General features: G+C 37.6%; 1 protein-coding gene across 1 annotated transcript in view; it reads left to right on the top strand.

Moving 5' to 3' along the window:
• TMEM38B (transmembrane protein 38B) overlaps window positions 1–19,461 on the top strand; it is a 67,351-nt gene that overhangs the window by 28,933 nt on the left and 18,957 nt on the right. The window contains exons 3-5 of the mRNA XM_061201074.1: window positions 9,909–10,093; window positions 10,916–11,003; window positions 16,926–17,043. Coding sequence (XP_061057057.1) covers window positions 9,909–10,093; window positions 10,916–11,003; window positions 16,926–17,043 — 391 coding nt within the window. The remainder of the gene's footprint in view (window positions 1–9,908; window positions 10,094–10,915; window positions 11,004–16,925; window positions 17,044–19,461) is intronic.

The following is a 19,461-nucleotide window of genomic DNA, read 5'->3' as shown; positions in this document are numbered from 1 at the left end:
TAATCCTTTGTCAGTTGCTTCGTTTGCAAATATATTTTCCCATTCTGAGGGTTGTCTTTTCATCTTCTTTATGTTTTCCTTTGCTGTGCAAAAGCTTTTAAGTTTCATTAGGTCCCCTTTGTTTATTTTTGTTTTTATTTCCATTTCTCTAGGAGGTGGGCCAAAAAAGGATCTTGCTCTGATTTATGTCATGGAGTGTTCTGCCTATGTTTTCCTGTAAGAGTTTTATAGTGTCTGGCCTTACATTTAGGTCTTGAATCCATTTTGAGTTTATTTTTGTGTATGGTGTTAGGGAGTGTTCTAATTTCATTCTTTTACATGTAGCTGTCCAGTTTTCCCAGCACCACTTATTGAAGAGGCTGTCTTTTTTCCGTGGTATATTCTTGCCTCCTTTATCAAAGATAAGGTGACCATATGTGCATGGGTTTATCTCTGGGCTTTCTATCCTGTTCCATTGATCTATATTTTTGTTTTTGTGCCAGTACCATACTGTCTTGATTACTGTAGCTTTGTAGTATAGTCTGAAGTCAGGGAGCCCGATTCCTCCAGCTCCATTTTTCTTTCTCAATATTGCTTTGGCTCTTCAGGGTCTTTTGTGTTTCCATACAAATTGTGAAGTTTTTTGTTCTAGTTCTGTAAAAAATGCCATTGGTAGTTTGATAGGGATTGCATTGAATCTGTAGATCGCTTTGGGTAGTATAGTCATTTTCACAGTGTTGATTCTTCCATTCCAAGAGCATGGTATGTCTCTCCATCTGTTTCTTTCATCAGTGTCTTATAGTTTTCTGCATACAGGTTTTTTGTCTGCTTAGGTAGGTTTATTCCTAAGTATTTTATTCTTTTTATTGCAGCGGTAAATGGGAGTGTTTCCTTAATTTTTCTTTCAGATTTTTGTCATTAGTGTATAGGAATGCAAGAGATTTCTGTGCATTAATTTTGTATCCTGCTACTTTACGAACTTCATTGATTAGCTCTAGTAGTTTTCTGGTGGTATCATTATGATTCTGTATGTATAGTATCATGTCATCTGCAAACAGTGACAGTTTTACGTCTTCTTTTCCAATTTGGATTCCCTTTATTTCTTTTTCATCTCTGATTGCTGTGGCTAAAACTTCCAAAACTATGTTGAATAATAGTGGTGAGAGTGGGCAACCTTGTCTTGTTCCTGATCTTAGTAGAAATGGTTTTAGTTTTTCACCATTGAGAACGATGTTGGCTGTAGGTTTGTCATATATAGCCTTTATTATGTTGAGGTAAGTTGCCTCTGTGCCTACTTTCTGGAGGGTTTTTATCATAAATGGGTGTTGAATTTTGTTGAAAGCTTTTTCTGCATCTGTTGAGATGATCATATGTTGTTTCTCCTTCAGTTTGTTAATATGGTGTATCATGTTGATTGATTTGCATATATTGAAGAATCCGTGCATTCCTGGGATAAACCCCACTTGATCATGGTGTATGATCCTTTTAATGTGCTGTTGGATTCTGATTGCTAGTTTTTTGTTGAGGATTTTTACATCTATGTTCATCAGTGATATTGGCCTGTAGTTTTCTTTCTTTGTGACATCTTTGTCTGGTTTTGGTATCAGGTGATGGTGGCCTTGTATAATGCGTTTGGGAGTGTTCCTCCATCTGCAATATTTTGGAAGAGTTTGAGCAGGATAGATGTTAGCTCTTCTCTAAATGTTTGATAGAATTCGCCTGTGAAGCCATCTGGTCCTAGGCTTTTGTTTGTTGGAAGATTTTTAATCACAGTTTCAATTTCAGTGCTTGTGACTGGTCTGTTTATATTTTCTATTTCTTCCTGGTTCAGTCTCGGAAGGTTGTGCTTTTCCAAGAGTTTGCCCATTTCTTCCAGGTTGTCCATTTTATTGGCATACAGTTGCTTGTAATAATCTCTCATGGTCCTTTGTATTTCTGCAGTGTCAGTTGTTACTTCTCCGTTTTCATTTGTAATTGTGTTGATTTGAGCCTTTTCCCTTTTTTCTTGAAGAGTCTGGCCAATGGTTTATCAATTTTATTTTATCTTCTCAAAGAACCAGCTTTTAGTTTTACTGATCTTTGCTCTTATGTCCTTCATTTCTTCATTTCATTATGTCCTTCATTTCTTTTTCATTTATTTCTGATCTCAATTTTATGATTTCTTTCCTTCTTCTAACTTTGTTTTTTTTTTTTGTTCTTCTTTCTCTAATTGCTTTAGGTGTAAGGTTAGGTTGTTTATTTGAGATGTTTCTTGCTTCTTGAGGTAGGATTGTATTGCTATAAGCTTCCCTCTTAGAACTGCTTTTGCTGCATCCCATAGGTTTTGGGTCATCGTGTTTTCATTGTCATTTGTTTCTAGGTATTTTTTGATTTCCTTTTTGATTTCTTTAGTGATCTCTTGGTTATTTAGTAGTGTATTGTTTAGCCTCCATGTGTTTGTATCTTTTTACAGGATATTTCCTGTAATTGATATCTAGTCTCATAGCGTTGTGGTCAGAAAAGATACTTGATACGATTTCAATTTTCTTAAGTTTACCAAGGCTTGATTTGTGGCCCAAGATATGATCTATCCTGGAGAATGTTCCATGAGCACTTGAGAAGAGTGTTTACTCTGTTGTTTTTGGATGGAATGTCCTATAAATATCAGTTAAGTCCATCTTGTTTAATGTGTCATTTAAAGCTTGCATTTCCTTATTTATTTTCATTTTGGATGATCTGTCCATTGGTGAAAGTGGGGTGTTAAAGTCTCCCACTATTATTGTGCTACTGTCGATTTCCCCTTTTATGGCTGTTAGCATTTGCCTTATGTATTGAGGTGCTCCTATGTTGGGTGCATAAATATTTACAATTGTTATATCTTCTTCTTGGATTGATCCCTTGATCGTTATGTAGTGTCCTTCTTTGTCTGTTGTAATAGTCTTTATTTTAAAGTCTATTTTATCTGATATGAGTATCATTACCCCAGCTTTCTTTTGATTTCCATTTGCATGGAATATCTTTTTCCATCCTCTCACTTTCAGTCTGTATGTGTCCCTAGGTCTGAAGTGGGTCTTTTGTAGACAGCATATATATGGGTCTTGTTTTTGTATCCATTCAGCCAGTCTGTGTCTTTTGTTTGGAGCATTTAAGCCATTTACATTTAAGGTAATTATCTATGTGTGTTCCTATTACCATTTTCTTAATTGTTTTGGGTTTGTTTTTGTAGGTCTTTTCCGTCTCTTGTGTTTTCTGCCTAGAGAAGTTCCTTTAGCATTTGTTGTAAAGCTGGTTTGGCGGTACTGAATTGTCTTAGCTTTTGCTTGTCTGTAAAGGTTTTAATTTCTCCATTGAATCTGAATGAGATCCTTGCCTGGTAGAGTAATCTTGGTTGTAGGTTTTTCCCTTTCATCACTTTAAATATGTCCTGCCACTCCCTTCTGGCTTGCAGAGTTTCTGCTGAAAGATCAGCTGTTAACCTTTTGGGGCTTCCCTTGTACGTTATTGGTTGCTTTTCCCTTGCTGCTTTTAATATTTTTTCTTTGTATTTAGTTTTTGATAGTTTGATTAATATGTGTCTTGGCATGTTTCTCCTTGGATTTATCCTGTATGGAACTTTCTGCGCTTCCTGGACTTGATTGACTATTTCCTTTCCCACATTAGGGAAGTTTTCAACTATAATCTCTTGAAATATTTTCTCAGACCCTTTCTTTTTCTCTTCTTCTGGGAGCCCTATAATTCGAATGTTGGTGCGTTTAATGTTGTCCCAGAGGTCTCTGAGAATGTCCTCAATTCTTTTCATTCTTTTTTCTTTATTCTGCTCTGTGTTAGTTATTTCCAGTTTTTTATCTTCCAGGTCACTTATCCGTTCTTCTGCCTCAGTTATTCTGCTAGTGATCCCTTCTAGAGAATTTTTAATTTCATTTATTGTGTTGTTCATCAGTGTTTGTTTGCTCTTTAGTTCTTCTAGGTCCTTGTTAAACGTTTCTTGTATTCTTTCCATTCTATTTCCAAGATTTTGGATCATCTTTACTATTATTACTCTGAATTCTTTTTCAGGTAGACTGCCTATTTCCTCTTCATTTGTTTGGTCTGGTGGGTTTTTACTTTGCTCCTTCATCTGCTGAGTATTTCTCTGCCTTCTCATTTTGCTTCACTTACTGTGTGTGGGGTCTCCGTTTAGCAGTCTGTGGGTTTGTAGTTGCCGTTGTTTTTGGTGTCTGCCTCCAGTGGGTAAGGTTGGTTCAGTAGGTTGTGTAGGCTTCCTGGCGGAGGGGACTGGTACCTGTGTTCTGGTGGTTGAGGCTGGATTTTGTCTTTCTTGTGTGCAAGACCACGTCTGGTGTTGTGTTTTGGGGTGTCTGTGAACTTATTATGATTTTAGGCAGCCTCTCTGCTAATGGGTGAGGTTGTGTTCCTGTCTTGCTAGTTGTTTGGCATGGGGTGTCCAGCACTGGAGCTTGCTGATCTTTGAGTGGAGCCAGGTCTTTGCGTTGAGATGGAGATCTCTTGGAGAGCTTTTGCCGATTGTTATTACATGGGGCTGGGAGGTCTCTGGTGGTCCAGTGTCCTAAACTTGGCTCTCCCACCTAAGAGGCTTAGGCCTGACACATGGCCAGAACACCAAGACCCTAAAGCAAGCCTCCCACAGAGCTTCCCGAGGATACCTTGTTTACAAGAAAACGGCTGGAGGAAGGGGCAGAGCTGGGACTGCGCATTCCTCTGTCAAATCACCAAGCTGAATTCCTGTATCTTGTTTTAGACTAACTTCTGTTATTTAACACTCCTCTTTGTCATTTTTTTCTCTATGTTAATCACTTAGATTAAGTCACTTAGACTTAAAAATGTATGAGAAATAAATTGCCTTCTCGTTCCATTTCATGTCTGATATGTTCTAGTCCTTCATTTCTGATATGTTTTCTTTAAGCACTTTACAAGTTGAAAGTTCCATAGATGTTACAATTTTAGTTTAAGATGAAATTATAATCTTTACAGAAGGAGGGACATGATGATTTCTTAATGAGTGTTGAGTGAGTCATTGAAGGAATTTTAAAAAGGTGACTTGTGTTATAGAGCATGAATGGCTATTTAGGGCACCACTGGTCTGATCTGCTTACTTGTAAGTCTACTGAGCACAATAAACAGTTGTTCTTTTGCCCTGTGGCTATTTAACAATTGAAACAAGAACTGTTTTCTGTTTAAAATATTAGCATATTATAGGTATACTTTAGAAATATAGTAGGTCCCCTACATACAAATGAGTTCAGTTCTGAGAGCTGGTTCTTAAGTGCAACTTGTTTGTAAGTCCAACATAGTTAGCCTAGGTACGTAACTAACAATTGGCTATATAGTACTGTACTGTAATAGGTGTATAATACTTTTCCACAAATAATACATAAAAAACAAACACAAAAATAAAGAAAACATTTAAAATCTTACAGTACAGTACCTTGAAAAGTACAGTTGTACAGTACAACAGCTGGCATACAGGGGGTGGCATCAAGTGAACGGGCAAGAAGAGTTACCGACTGGAAGAGGGAGAGGAGGTGGGAGATGGCAGAGCTGAAGGATCATCAGCAATAGGAGACAGAGGGCAAGCTGCAATTTCACTCAGGCCTGACGTTGATGGCACAGGTCCTGGTTCCTTTCTGGATTCAGTTCTATCTACTCTCTTGAAAAAGCAATCCAGTGATGTCTGGGTAAGACTAACAGTGCCTCCTCAAATAAAGAAAATCCCCTTGCCATTTCCTGCATCATGAATCTCTTCAGTTCTTCAGTTACTTCTTCTTCCTCTTGTGTCTCTTTGTCCTTTCTCTGGGCCTCCAGTTCCATCAGGTCTTCATGAGTAAGCACCTCATGTTGCATAGCAAGGAGTTCATTGAAGTCGTCCTCTTGGAGATCTAGCGCCAGCTACTTGCTGAGGGTCACTAAGTTGCTGAAGACCTCTTTGGACTCCTCATCCACCTTCTCAAATCCACGAAAATCGTGAACAAACTGTGGGCAAAGGTTCTTCCAAACCCCAGTGATGGTGATGGCCATAACCTCACACCAAGCAAAGTTGATATTTTTTATGACCTTGTAGATGTTATAGTCCTTCCAAGAATGTTGCAGGGTTGTTCCTGATCCATCACTCGCCTTTACTGCCTGATGAAAAGTGTGATGTAAATAATATTTCTTGAAAGTTGGTATAACTCCCTGGTCCATAGGTTGGATGAGCAACATAGTATTTGGTGACAGATGCACTACTTTGAGGTTGGGATGAAAGTCATCCATGAATGGGGGGTGGCCCGGAGCAGCAAAAGAATGTTGAATGGGATGTCCTTTGCCAAGCAATATTTCTCTACCTCTGGGCTAAGGTGCTAGAAAAACCCGTCCTGGAAAATGGCCTGTGTAACTCAGGCTTGGGGTTATTACTCTTCCACACAACAGGAAGAGAGCCCTTGGCTATGTGTTTAAGGGTTCTTGGGTTCTCTGAATGATAAAACTAAGAGAGGCTTCAGCTTCATATCGCCGGAAGCATTGCCACCAAACAACAGAGTTGGCCTATACTTTGCTGCTTTATAGCCTGACATCAACTCTTCCTCCTTACTGATGTAACTGCAGTTTGGCATCCTCTTCCAGTACAGTCCTGTCTCATCCACATTAAAAACCTGCTTGGGTAAATATGCACCTTCATCAATAATTTCTTGAAGTGTTTCAGGAAATTCTCGGGCAGCTACCGTATCTGCACTTGCTGCCTCGCCACTTACTTTTACGTTGTGAAGGTTGGCTCTGCCTTAAACTGATGAAACCAGCCATGGCTGGCATTAAAAGGTGTGCCCTCTGATTCTTCGCCATGTTTCTTCTTCAAGTCTTCATAATGGCTTTTAGCTTTCTCTTGAATCAGCATTAAGCTGAGCGGGACTTGACGCTGATGCTGATCCTGCATCCACACACTGAGAAGTTTCTCCATCTCCTCCATCACTTTTCCATGCTTCTTCGATATTGTTGACATCATCGGCATAGCAGACTTCGTGTTACATGATCTTGTCCTTGTTCTTTAGAATCATGCCGATGGTTGAACGATTCGTGTTATAAGAACGAGCGACATCTACCATCTTTTCGCCTCACTCCACTCAATTATTTTACTTTTGTTTCCATCCTTATTGCTTGGCTCTTCTTAGCAGTACCAGCTACATCACTGCTGCTTTTAACGCTTGCTCCCGGATATCCTGGGCTTGAAATAAAGATACTGTACTACTGTACTCTATACAGTACTGTGCAGTAAAGTGCACAGAACGCAACCACTTGTAGAGGACGTATGCATGTGACACTGTGTGCCAGACACGTGAACTACCTTATGTGATTGGACATGGGAACGCACGTTCACATCTTTGAAAGTTCGCAACTTGAAGGTTCAGATGTAGGGGACTTACTGTATCTGATTGATGCAATAAAGACTTATTTATTAGCAATAGCAATAATTACACATTTTAGACCATATGCCATAATGTCACATAGTTGAATATAAAAAGTCCAAGATTGGGACTTCCCTGGTGGTCCAGTGGTTAAGACTCTGTGCTTCCACTGCAGGGGGCACGGGGTTTATCCCTAGTTGGAGAACTAAGATCCCGCATGCCCCGTGACACAGCCAAAAAAAAAAAAAAGAAGTCCAAGATTGCTCTTGTAATAGTGTAGCCTTTAACTCATGTTGAAGATAGTCTTGGTGTAGAGAATGAAAATGGGGTCGTTTGTATTATTTTTGTTTTGTTGTTTTTTTGTTTGAGTATTTTGAGCATTCATTGCTGCTAAAGTGAAACCAAATCTCCCTGTCTTAATCTAATCTAGAGTGGATACCAAAATATTTTTATTTTATTTAAAAATACATTTAAAAATTGCTTAGGTGTAACTCTTTTTTTTCCCCCTGGCACCTAGCCAACTTCCTGGAAATTTGTTCCATATTTAAAGAGAGACTTGTATAGAGGCTTTCAAAATGTTATATGAACATTAAAGACTTTATATAATACCAGTCATTTTTGAAAAGCTTTTTACTACTTTTAGATAATTTATTCCTTTGTCTCAAACGCTTTAATTATCAAATGATTCTTTGATTTGATATATTTTGTTTTGCTTCCTGCTCATTTTTTAACTGCTAATAAATGATTTAACTCAAGCCTACTGTTTTTTTTAAAATACATTTATTTATTTATTTATTTATTTTTGGCTGCATTGGGTCTTCATTGCTGCGCATGGGCTTTCTCTAGTTGTGGCGAGCAGTGGCTACTCTTCGTTGTGGTGCGTGGGCTTCTCATTGTGGTGGCTTCTCTTGTTGCGGAGCACAGCCTCTAGGCCCGCAGGCTTCAGTAGTTGTGGCATGTGGGCTCAGTAGTTGTGGCTCGTGGGCTCTAGAGTGCAGGCTCAGTAGTTGTGGCACATGGGTTTAGTTTCTCCGTGGCATGTAGGATTTTCCCGGACCAGTGCTCGAACCCGTGTCCCCTGCATTGGCAGGCGGATTCTTAACCACTGTGCCACCAGGGAAGTCCAGGGCTACTTTTTATTATGCTGAGTTTCAGGGGGTAACAAGATGAATGATTCCTGCCATCTAAGGACTGTTATAATTTGAGTATTATAGCCTTTATATATTATAAAGAAAAATGTCTAAAGAGCTATGTTGAAGTATAGGAACCAATTGTTTTAGTTGTACAGAACCATCAGAATTTAGTCTGAACTGAGAATATTAACTAAAACAAAACTCCCAAAGTCAATGTATATGGTAGTATTTAAGTGGCATCTTGAAGAATAGGAAGGAATTAGTAAGTGGAGTTGAAGAAGAGAGGGTGCTTCAGGCTGAACAAACCATTTCATCTTATATTGGGTCTCTGAAGCAGTGTTTTGGCAAACAGGATTTCATATTCCATGAATACTTTTAGGAATTTGGACTTTATGAGCCATGAATTACGATAAGGTTAACAACTTCTTTTAGAAGAGATAGAGTACTTCTTTCTTGCAGTGTATTCTGTATCAAGATAAATGTTCTGCTTTAAGCACAAAATTGTCTGCCAGAGAGTATTTTAGGAATGGGGGGAAAAAGTACTGTGTTTTCCAATCAACACTACTGTTAAATTGTTGAACAGGTGTTTAGAACAAATGAGGCTTCAAAAAATAATTCACCTGAGGAGGAGTGAATTATTCTTAAACTAACGTCACAACATAATTGGTCAAAACTTAAACTTACTCAACTAAATTGAAGAACAAGCTTCATATTCTTTTAGCCATACGAAAATAAGTTTTTCCTTAACATGAGTGAATCTGTCTCCTTGAGAGCAATGACCTTTCTCTGTATAGGTTGCAGTTTATGCACAAAGGGGCACAGGTGAAGATGTAAGTGGGGTTGAAATGGTGTCCCTTGCTCAGCTACTAAGGTCCCTTTTCTAATTCCTTTTCCAAAGACAAAGATACTCTACCTAGAGAAGCCCCAAACCAGAAGTGATTATACACTTGCTTAATTTTGTTGGTGGATTCAGCACTTAGCTTCTAGACTAGTGTAGTCACAAATTAGGAACTCAGTGAATACTTTTTGCATTTATAGAGTACTCAGAAGTACAAAATTTATATTCCCCTTTGATTATGACTTTTTTTTTGGCAGATTATTTTATGTGCTTCATGTGATTTTAAAAAATTGACTTTGGGACTTCCCTGGTGGTCTAGTGGTTAACATTCTGTGCTTCCACTTCAGGGGGCACGGGTTTGATCCCTGGTCAGAGAACTAAGATCCCACATGCTGCACGGAGTAGCCAAAAAAAAAAAAAAATTGACTTTACCCAATCTGTGGTCTTCTTGCAGGCAAATTCCATGTTTATATGGATAATTCCATGTGTTGTGTTTTATCAAATTGTTATTGCTGATATTCTGGATTTTAATTTTTGTTCTTCTGATTCCACTCATGTATTAAAATATTTAAATTTTAATTTCAGGTATATTATTTTTTTTTGCCCCTGTGACCTTGTTTCCCAGGGATATTCATTCCTACCTGTTCAACTCTTGGCTGCGGGAATGAAGGAAGTGACCAGAACTTGGAAAATAGTAGGTGGAGTCACCCATGCTAATAGCTATTACAAAAATGGCTGGATAGTCATGATAGCTATTGGATGGGCCCGAGGTAATATTAACAATATGTGTTCATAAATATTCTGTTATTGGTGTACTACAACTACTGAACAATTCTCTAGTTAAATTAATGGGGACCACATACTTTAATAGCAGTCTTTTTTTGGAAGATGGAAGCCTTGTTTCTGTTGGCTGGTAAAGTTAATTCAAAACTGGCACTATTCACTAGTACTAGTCATCAGCCATTCTTTTGAGCCTGATTGTCTTAAAAATAGAATATTTATTATTGGTTTGATTAGCAGCCATAACCAGAGGGATTCATAGTTAATTAAGGTGTAGCCACCATCATAAATAAAACAAGTTTACATAAGAAATTATGTGGCACGTGTAATTAAAAAACTTTGCTCTGTTTTTTATTTTTTCCTCGCTTTTTTCATCCTGAATAACCTGAAATAGTAAATGTGATTGATTATGGGTTCATGTTCACTCTGCATTACCTACCTTTATTGTATGTTGGAACTGAATAAATTTCTCAATCTATTGTTACAGTGTACTGCACCTAAAACTAAAATCAGAAAAGGAAATGATAAAGCAGAGGAGTTTACTTTTTCAGGTCAGAAACAAACCTCTAGCCACATCTCTGTCCGAGGCTCCAATTTTAACCTTAATTGTAGTACAATAGACAGTTACCATGAAAGAATTGTAATTGTCTTTGTATCATAAATATACAAGGCAACTTTTTTCTCCCTCCCAAGAATCATATTTTGGAGATCCTCTTGGAATTTTAAGTCAAAAGATAGAATTATGACTTTATTTCATATATTTTCTCAAGAAAATTTGGTTAAGTATTCTTGTTTTATCTTGTTCTTTTTAGGTGCAGGTGGTAGCATTATCACGAATTTTGAGCAGTTGGTAAAAGGCTGTTGGAAACCAGAAGCTGATGAATGGCTGAAGATGTCCTAGTGAGTTGGTATAGACTGTACTGAGACTTGGTCTTTTATCCTTAGATCTTACCAATTTATTTTAAAAAACATTTTGGGATCTCTAAATGTGGGTGAAACAAACAAACAAATAAAGAAAAGGATAATGAGAAGAAAACCAGGAAACCTAAGTTTTTCAAGAAGTCTGCTCTCTTTTTATTTATTTATTTATTTATGGCTGTGTTAGGTCTTCATTTCTGTGCGAGGGCTTTCTCTAGTTGTGGCAAGTGGGGGCCACTCTTCATCACGGTGCGCGGGCCTCTCACTATCGCGGCCTCTCTTGTTGCGGAGCACAGGCTCCAGATGCGCAGGCTCAGTAATTGTGGCTCACGGGCCTAGTTGCTCCGCAGCATGTGGGATCTTCCCAGACCAGGGCTCGCCCCAAGAAGTCTGCTCTCTTAAATGTAGCTTTTAAAATAAATATTGATTCCTTTTTCTGTGGGTTCTTCCTCTTAGAAAATAAAACCAAACAAAAACTCTTGGATTATTGTAGAACTGTGGGAAGAGTGTATTTATGGAGCAAGAACTACATAGGAACAGAATTCTCTGGAATCAGTTGCAGGCTCTTGGCATTTTCATTAATTTTCACCCAGATTTCAAATTATTCATAGTTCCTGGTAGTAAAATGTCAAGCTTATGGTAACAGTCAATACGTTATCATAAAGCCCTGTTAGTTGCTTTAAAAGTGAGAGCTGAATTTAACTATTGGGTTGGCCAAAAAGTGCCTTCGGTTTTTAAGTAAAATAAACAGACACTTTTTTCATTTTTACCAAGAACTTTATTGAACAATGTATTCACCCTTTTGTTCCACTACCTTCTGCCATTTTTCAGGCAATTTCGTAATTCCATCTTCCCAAAACTTTTTATGTTTTTGAGCAAAGAACTGTTCCAGGTGCCTTTTACAGTCTTCCAGGGAATTGAAATTTTTTTCCATTAAAAGAATTTTGTAAAGACCGAAGTAAATGGAAATTCGAAGGTACAATGTCTGGTGAATACGGCAGATGAATCAGAACTTCCCAGCCAAGCTGTAACAGTTTTTGCCTGGTCATCAAAGAAACATGTGGTCTTACGTTATCCTTATGGAAGATTATGCAGTTTCTGTTGATTAATTCTGGACACTTTTCATCTAGTGCTGCTTTCAGTTGGTCTAATTGGGAGCAGTACTTCTTGGAATTAATCTTTTGGTTTTCCGGAAGGAGCTCATAATAGAGGACTCCCTTCCAATCCCACCATATACACAACATCAGCTTCTTTGGATGAAGATTGGCCTTTGGTGTGGTTGGTGGTGGTTTATTTCACTTGCCCCACGATCTCTTCTGTTCCACATTATTGTACAGTATCCACTTTTCATCGCCCGTCACAATATGTTTTAAAAATGGAACATTTTCATTACGTTTAGTAGAGAATTGCATGCGGAAATAAGGTCAAAAAGGTTTTTTTCACTTAACTTATGTGGAACCCAAACACCAAAGCAATTAACATAACCAAGCTGGTGCAAATGATTTTCAGCACTTGATTTGGATATTTTGAGTATGTCAGCTATCTCTGGCATGGTGTAATGTTGATTGTTCTCAGTTAATATTTCGATTTGGTCTCTATCAACTTCAACTGGTCTGCCCAACTGTGGAGCATCATCCAGCGAGAAATCTCCAGCATGAAACTTCATGGTCCACTTTTGACACGTTCAGTCAGTCACAGCACCTTCTCCATACACTGCACAAATCTTTTTTTTGTGTTTCACTTGCGTTTTACCTTTCTTGAAATAATAAAGCATAATATGCCGAAAACGTTGCTTTTTTTCTTCCACCTTCAATGTTAAAATGGCTACACAAAAATTCACTAATTTTGATAAGTCTTTTTTTAACTGCATGCTGATGTGACAGCTGTCACATACAATCTAACAAAATTGTTTCGAATGAAGTTAAAGACAATTAAGTGCTACTAGAGCCATCTGCGGAAGAAACTGAACAAACCTTTTGGCCAACCCAATACATATAAAAATAAGAAAAAGATTAGAGGAAATAACCCATTCCATGCTTGTACGATGCAGACTACCTTTTGCACCCATTTAAGAGAATCTAATCATTAGGTGTTCTCTAAAGACACTGACCCAGTCTTAAATAAGTCACAAATGTATCCCTGATGCACCTGAAAATGAAATAGAGAAATACAGTTACTGTTCCCACAATTCAATAAAGAAAGCCTTAGGATTTAGTGGCCATAATAAGCAAGGTGAGGAAGTCTTCATGTGAAAATAAACTCATTAGAATGGATTAAAAATGAAGGTTGAGAAGCAGTATGAATGATGAAGTATATGTTTGAGTGAACCAGTGGATTTCAGGATGTTTACCTTGGAATGTACCCCTTAAAGCTTGAATGAGGTAGTTTAGAAATAGAACAAAGGAGCTTTGATTGATAATAAGTTATAAATAAAGCATTAATGTTATTCAGGGGAAATTTTTCTCATTTCGAGTATGTGCTTTGAAACGTCTTCCATGAAACATTTCTTGGGACTGTAAAACTGAAATCAAATTGTGATTCTCCTGTGTTCAGAACCTTGCAGTGACTCCCCAGATGGCCTATGAGACCCTCCAAGATCTGTGTCTCTCCCGCACCTAATTTGCTCTGACTTCAGCTCTTACTGTTCTCTCCCTTGCTCACTGCACTCTGTCCTTGAGCAAGCCAGGTGTTGTCTGGTTTAAAACTAAGTTCTCTGTCTGCCTAGAATCTGTTTCCTCAGGTGGCCAACTCCCTTATCTACTTTGCTCAAAGGATTTTTTCAAAGCTTGCCTTCTCAATGAGGGCTACCCTGCTTAAAATTACAACACTTCCCTCTATTTCTCCCACAGCATTTATCATATTTTATAATTTACTTATTCATTATGTTTATTTTTCTCTCCCTTTGGCTTTCCTCCATGCCTCAAAGAATACAAGAGGCGAAGTAGAGGGATTTTGTCTTTTTTGATTGCTCTTATATCCTAAACACCTATCACATAGTAGACAGTAAATATTATGTGAATGAATGAATGATTAACAGTTTGTCAGGTGAGATCATTGGGATCCATTATGATATTTTGTGTATGCATATATATATATGTTTTCATATATTTATTACCAAATACTTTTGCATAGTGGAAAAAGCCTGTATGGTCTTAGAGAATACATATATTGTAATAAACAGAATGTTGGTAAAAATATGAATGTTAGAGGTGCTGGTGAGGTCTTCGAGGAATTGAGGAACATGATACTGGAAACTGGAAGAAAGGTGATTTAGTTATATGTGCTGCAGTTGTGTGGAAAGCATAATCTGTAAGCATTGAACTTGGATATTCAGTTGAGTTTCAGAAGCAAAGTGTTGGCAGTCTGAGCTGGTTTCTTCTTGCTTCTTACAGTGAAGTGTGAGAGGAAAGAGTTGAATGGAGGGAATAACTGCTAAACAAAGAAACCAAGACTTGATGATTTGGGAAATTCTCAGCGTATCCAGATTGCAAAAGATGATAAAATTAGGAGAGTCATTCTTAGGAAAAGCCTGCTGTGGAGAGAAAGTTAAGGGTGTGGCTGGACAACTTTTGCTAGTGTTAAAAGAGATTAGGCGTGTGATTCATGGATCCATTCAGCTATCATAGCAGAAACCTGGAATAGAGATGAGATTATCCAGGAAAGATCTGTGAAGGACCATCTTGACTGATGGCATGGATCCCCTGTGTCATGCATAGGAAACCCAAAAGATTTTTGAAAGTGTTGTATCAGCAGAAACATTGCCAGGTTGGACTGAAAGGGACAGAGACAAGATGAAATAAAAGAAGTCAGACTCCCAAAATTCTACAGGTAGAAACAGGCTGATAAAATTTTTAGCTGTCGATATGTACTACCGTTCAGGGAAAAGGAAGAATGGCTTTAAGGTGGGAGCTGCGGGCCTAGAAACCTGAGGCCAGACCCATAGGCTGGAGTCACAGGTGCAAAAGCCAGAGCCATGAATGCAGAGATTAGAGCTGTAAACTCAGAGGATGGAGCCTCAGGCCACAGAAGATTATTCCTGGGTCTGGAAACCTACCGGAATTTGCCCTGCTGGATTTTGAAATTGCATAGGACTGTGATCACTTTCTTCCTTCCGTTTTCTCCCCTTTGGCGTGGGAGTGCCTATAGCTGTCACCTATGCTTATTCCACCATTATATTTTGGAAGCAGATAGCTTATTTACTAGGTTCACAGGAAACTAATATAATAAGTATAAGAATTTTCTGAATGCATTCTGATCTTCGTAACCAATCTCATTGACTTTTTCCTAAATCCCAGGCCTGCTCCAATCCCCTGCTTCAATTTATTGTTTACAAAATCCTTGCTCCTCAGAGTCATTGCTTCTGAATTTATGCTCTAAGAGAACACAATCCAAAGTAGAATATATGTATGCTAAGATGCCCATGATGAGGCACTGTGGTTCAGAAACCAAACTATTAGAAACAGAGTAGCAAAAGGACATTAAGACAATGTCTTAATGGAATTAACTATTTATTTTTTATCTCATCCTTTTAAAAGTCAATTTGGTGTACATTTTATGATACAGTTGTACATGTACATAATTTATAAATTAATTGATATACATTAAGGAGTGTCTTAAAACACTTTTATCACTAGAGATGCACAGTCAAAAAGTTTGTGGACCACTGTTCTAAAACAGGAATGCTGCCCAGTTATTGGTAGGCAAGATCCAAACCCCTGTTACCCAAACCTAACTGTTTTGAACACAATCCTTAGCTTGTACTGATTAAACAAACTACTTATTTTTCATAAAGTGGTTTATAGGGGCTTTTAACTTTGTCATACTTTATACTATGGCATTCTAAGAGTTTATTATTTATCTTTTTCTAGTTTTAAGCATAAAGAGCTAGAAAATGATCTGTTACTGAGATATACTTTATGTGGCAAGTATATGACATGAAAGTAGTGCTTGTTATATGTTAATAGATAAACATCTTATTACAGACTTTAAATTTTAATATATTGGTTAATGCTAATATTTTGTGCTGGAGTTAGCTAAGTGATGTGCTGGAGCTGGCTCACACTGTTTTATGAGAGCCATTCCACACAGCAGCCTGAAGTGGGCTGTGGGAGTACAGTTGGTCCTCTGTATCCATGGTTTCTGCATCTGTGGATTAACCAACTGTGGATCAAAACTATTGGAAAGAAAATTCCGGAAAGTTCCAGAAAGCAAACCTTGAATTTGCCATGTACTGATAACTGTTTACATAGTACTTATACTGTAATTACAACTATTTACGTAGCATTTACATTATATTAGGTATTGTAAATAATCTAGAGATGATTTAAAGTATGTGGGAGGATGTGCATAGGTTATATGCAAATACTACATCATTTTATATCATGGACTTGGGCATCAGTGGATTTTGGTAAATGTGGGGGTCCTGGAACAAATTCCCTGCGAATACCACGGGGCGACTGTATTTACACCGTGGAAATGAGGAAATGCTGCAAATCAGGGCTTTCTTTTCCATCCCTCATCCCACCCAAGGAGCTTGGTTAGCACTATAAGGTTTTTGAGGGCTAACATCCTTTTCCCAAATCATGCTGTGGAACGTGGGACTTTCAAATCCTTTGTGAAAAAGTGTTATGTGGTCAATTCAGAAATATTACATATAGAAATGTACTCTCTTTATCAGAAAGTCACAGTATGTATGAACATTCTAAACTTTGATACTTTATGCTGTGAAGAAAGGTATTTAACTTTATGTAACTCAGCATTTCCAAAACTTTATATTTACAGAACTCATTTTTGTGTTACATCTATTAATAACTCATTAAATTAATATTTTGAGAATACTGTTTGAGAAATATAGAGATAAATAATATCTATTACTTATTGAGTTAAAATGTGTTTTATTTTCAGCCCTGCCAAGGTAACCCTGCTGGGGTCAGTTATCTTCACATTCCAGCAAACCAAGCATCTGGCAATATCAAGGCATAATCTTATGTTCCTCTATACTATGTTTCTTGTGGTCACAAAGGTAAGAGTTCAAAGTAGCAATAAAGCAGTATTACAAATTCTGTGTAACCAAAATTCTGCATAAGGCAAGTAATGGAAAAATTTATTTTTTATTATAGTCTAAAAATATCAATTTTGGGGAGTTATTCAGCACTTCCATGACTTCCTGAAACATAGCTTTTCTATGATTCCTCATTTGATTTATGCTGAGGCTATCAGGAAGGATTTGCAGATAACCTTGTAGTATTTACATTGGAGGCCAGAGAGTAGTGGAGATATCCAAGGTTGATCAGAGACTGCAAAGTGTTGTGTCATTTGTAAAATGAGGTTCTTGGAGTAGATGTTCTCTGAGGTTCCTTTAAACTTTAAAATTTTTATATTTTTATATTAGGACATATTTGTGGTCAGTCTCTTTAATTACTGTTGTCTGGTTGGATGCTTTATCCCTTCTTGAAGTTAGGAAATAGTATAAGATGGTATAAGATCATAGGTTTCAGAGACAGGCAGTCTTAAATTCAAATCCTAGTTTCGCTGTCTAATCCCTGAATAGGCAAGTTACTTAATGTCTCTGAATCCTGATTTTCTCGTCTTCATTGTACCGATTGTTGATATGGTTCGAGATGACGTATACCATTCTATGACTGTGTCCGACACAACTTTTTAAATTATTTATTTATTTTTATTTATTTATTTTTGGCTGTGTTGGGTCTTTGTTGCAGCACGTGGACTTTCTCTAGTTGTGGCGAGCGGGGCCTGCTCTTGTGGTGTGCGGGCTTCTCATTGGGGTGGCTTCTCTTGTTGTGGAGCGTGGGCTTCAGTAGTTGTGGCACGTGGGCTCAGTAGTTGTGGCCCGCGGGCTGTAGAGCACAGCCTCAGTAGTTGTGGCGCACAGGCTCAGTAGTTGTGGCGCACAGGCTTAGTTGCTCTGCGGCATGTGGGATCTTCCTGGACCAGGGCTTGAACCCATGTCCCCTGCATTGGCAGGCGGATTCTTAACCACTGCGCCACCAGGGAAGCCCTGTGACACATCTTATGAATTTTATTTCAGCTGTATGATGAGACTAATTCCGATTATTCTTCTTCTTAAAATTTTTATATATTCACTATTCACGAGTAGACAATTGATTTTAAAATATTATTATTTAAGCCTAGAGAAATTTTATAGATGTCTGTATCTCAGCCTAGATATTTTTGGCTAAAAACTTACCTATGAGATGCTTAGAAGGAAAACAGTATATATTATATAAATTTATATCTTAGAAAGAACCAAATCACTGTAGGGATCGTTAATTTTTATTCCAGTAGTCTCTGCAGTGGAGGTGATCTGTGGTTGTTGTACTTCAGATATCTGAGGCAAAATCTCTTCACATGTGCCGACTTCTTCCAGTCATCAAATTTTGAGCTGCATTTTTTTGTAACATTTTTACTGACATATATTTTACATACCATACAATTCATCCATTGAAAGTGTACAATTCAGTGGTCTTTAGTATATTCACAGAGATGTGCAGCTGTTACCACAATTGATATTAGAACATTTTCATCACCCCAAAATAAACCTCATACCTGTTAGCAGTCACTTCACATTTTCCCCTCAATCCCCTCAACTCTAGACGACCACTGATCTACTTTCTGTCTATAAATTTGCCTATTCTGACATTTCATGTAAGTGGAATCATGCAATATGTGGCCTGTGACTGGTTTCTTTCACTTGCATGATGTTTTTGATGTTCATCCATGTTGTGGTATGTATCAGTACGTTATTCCTTTTAATTGCCAAATAATATTCCATTGTATGGGTATACCACATTTTATTTCTCTATCAGTTGATGGATTTTGGGCTGTTTTACCTTTTGGCTAATATGAATAATGAGCTATGAACATTCATGTACACGTTTTTGTGTGGACATATATTACATTCCTCTTGGGTGTATCATATAGGAATGGAATTATTAGATCATATAGTAATTCAACGTTTAATCTTTTGAGGAACTAACAGACTGTTTTCTAAAGTGGCTTCATCGTTTTACATTCCCACCAGCAGTGTATGGGAGAGTTCTAATTTCACCACATCCTTAACCAATGCATATCTTTTTTATAGCCATCCTAGTGGGTGTGAAGAAGCAATTCATTGTTTTTTTGATTTATATTTCCCTGATGACTAATGATGTTGAGCATTTTTTATGTGCTTGTTGGCCATTTGTATATTTTCTTTGGAAAAATATCTATTCAGATCATTTGCCCTTTTTTAATCATGGCATTTGTCTTTTTAATGTTGAGTTGTAAGATTTCTTTATGTACTCTGGATACTGGACCCTTATTAGATTTCTGGTTTGTAAATGTTTTCTCCTATTCTGTGAGGTGTCTTTTCACTTTCTTCATAGTGTCCTTGGGAGCACAAAATTTTAAAATTTTGATAAAGTCCAATTTGCATATTTTC

Source organism: Eubalaena glacialis, chromosome 9, assembly GCF_028564815.1.
Source record: "Eubalaena glacialis isolate mEubGla1 chromosome 9, mEubGla1.1.hap2.+ XY, whole genome shotgun sequence".
NCBI lineage: Eukaryota > Metazoa > Chordata > Mammalia > Artiodactyla > Balaenidae > Eubalaena > Eubalaena glacialis.
The sequence above is the reverse complement of the archived record's forward strand: the minus strand, read 5'-3'. Positions and strand labels throughout refer to the sequence as shown.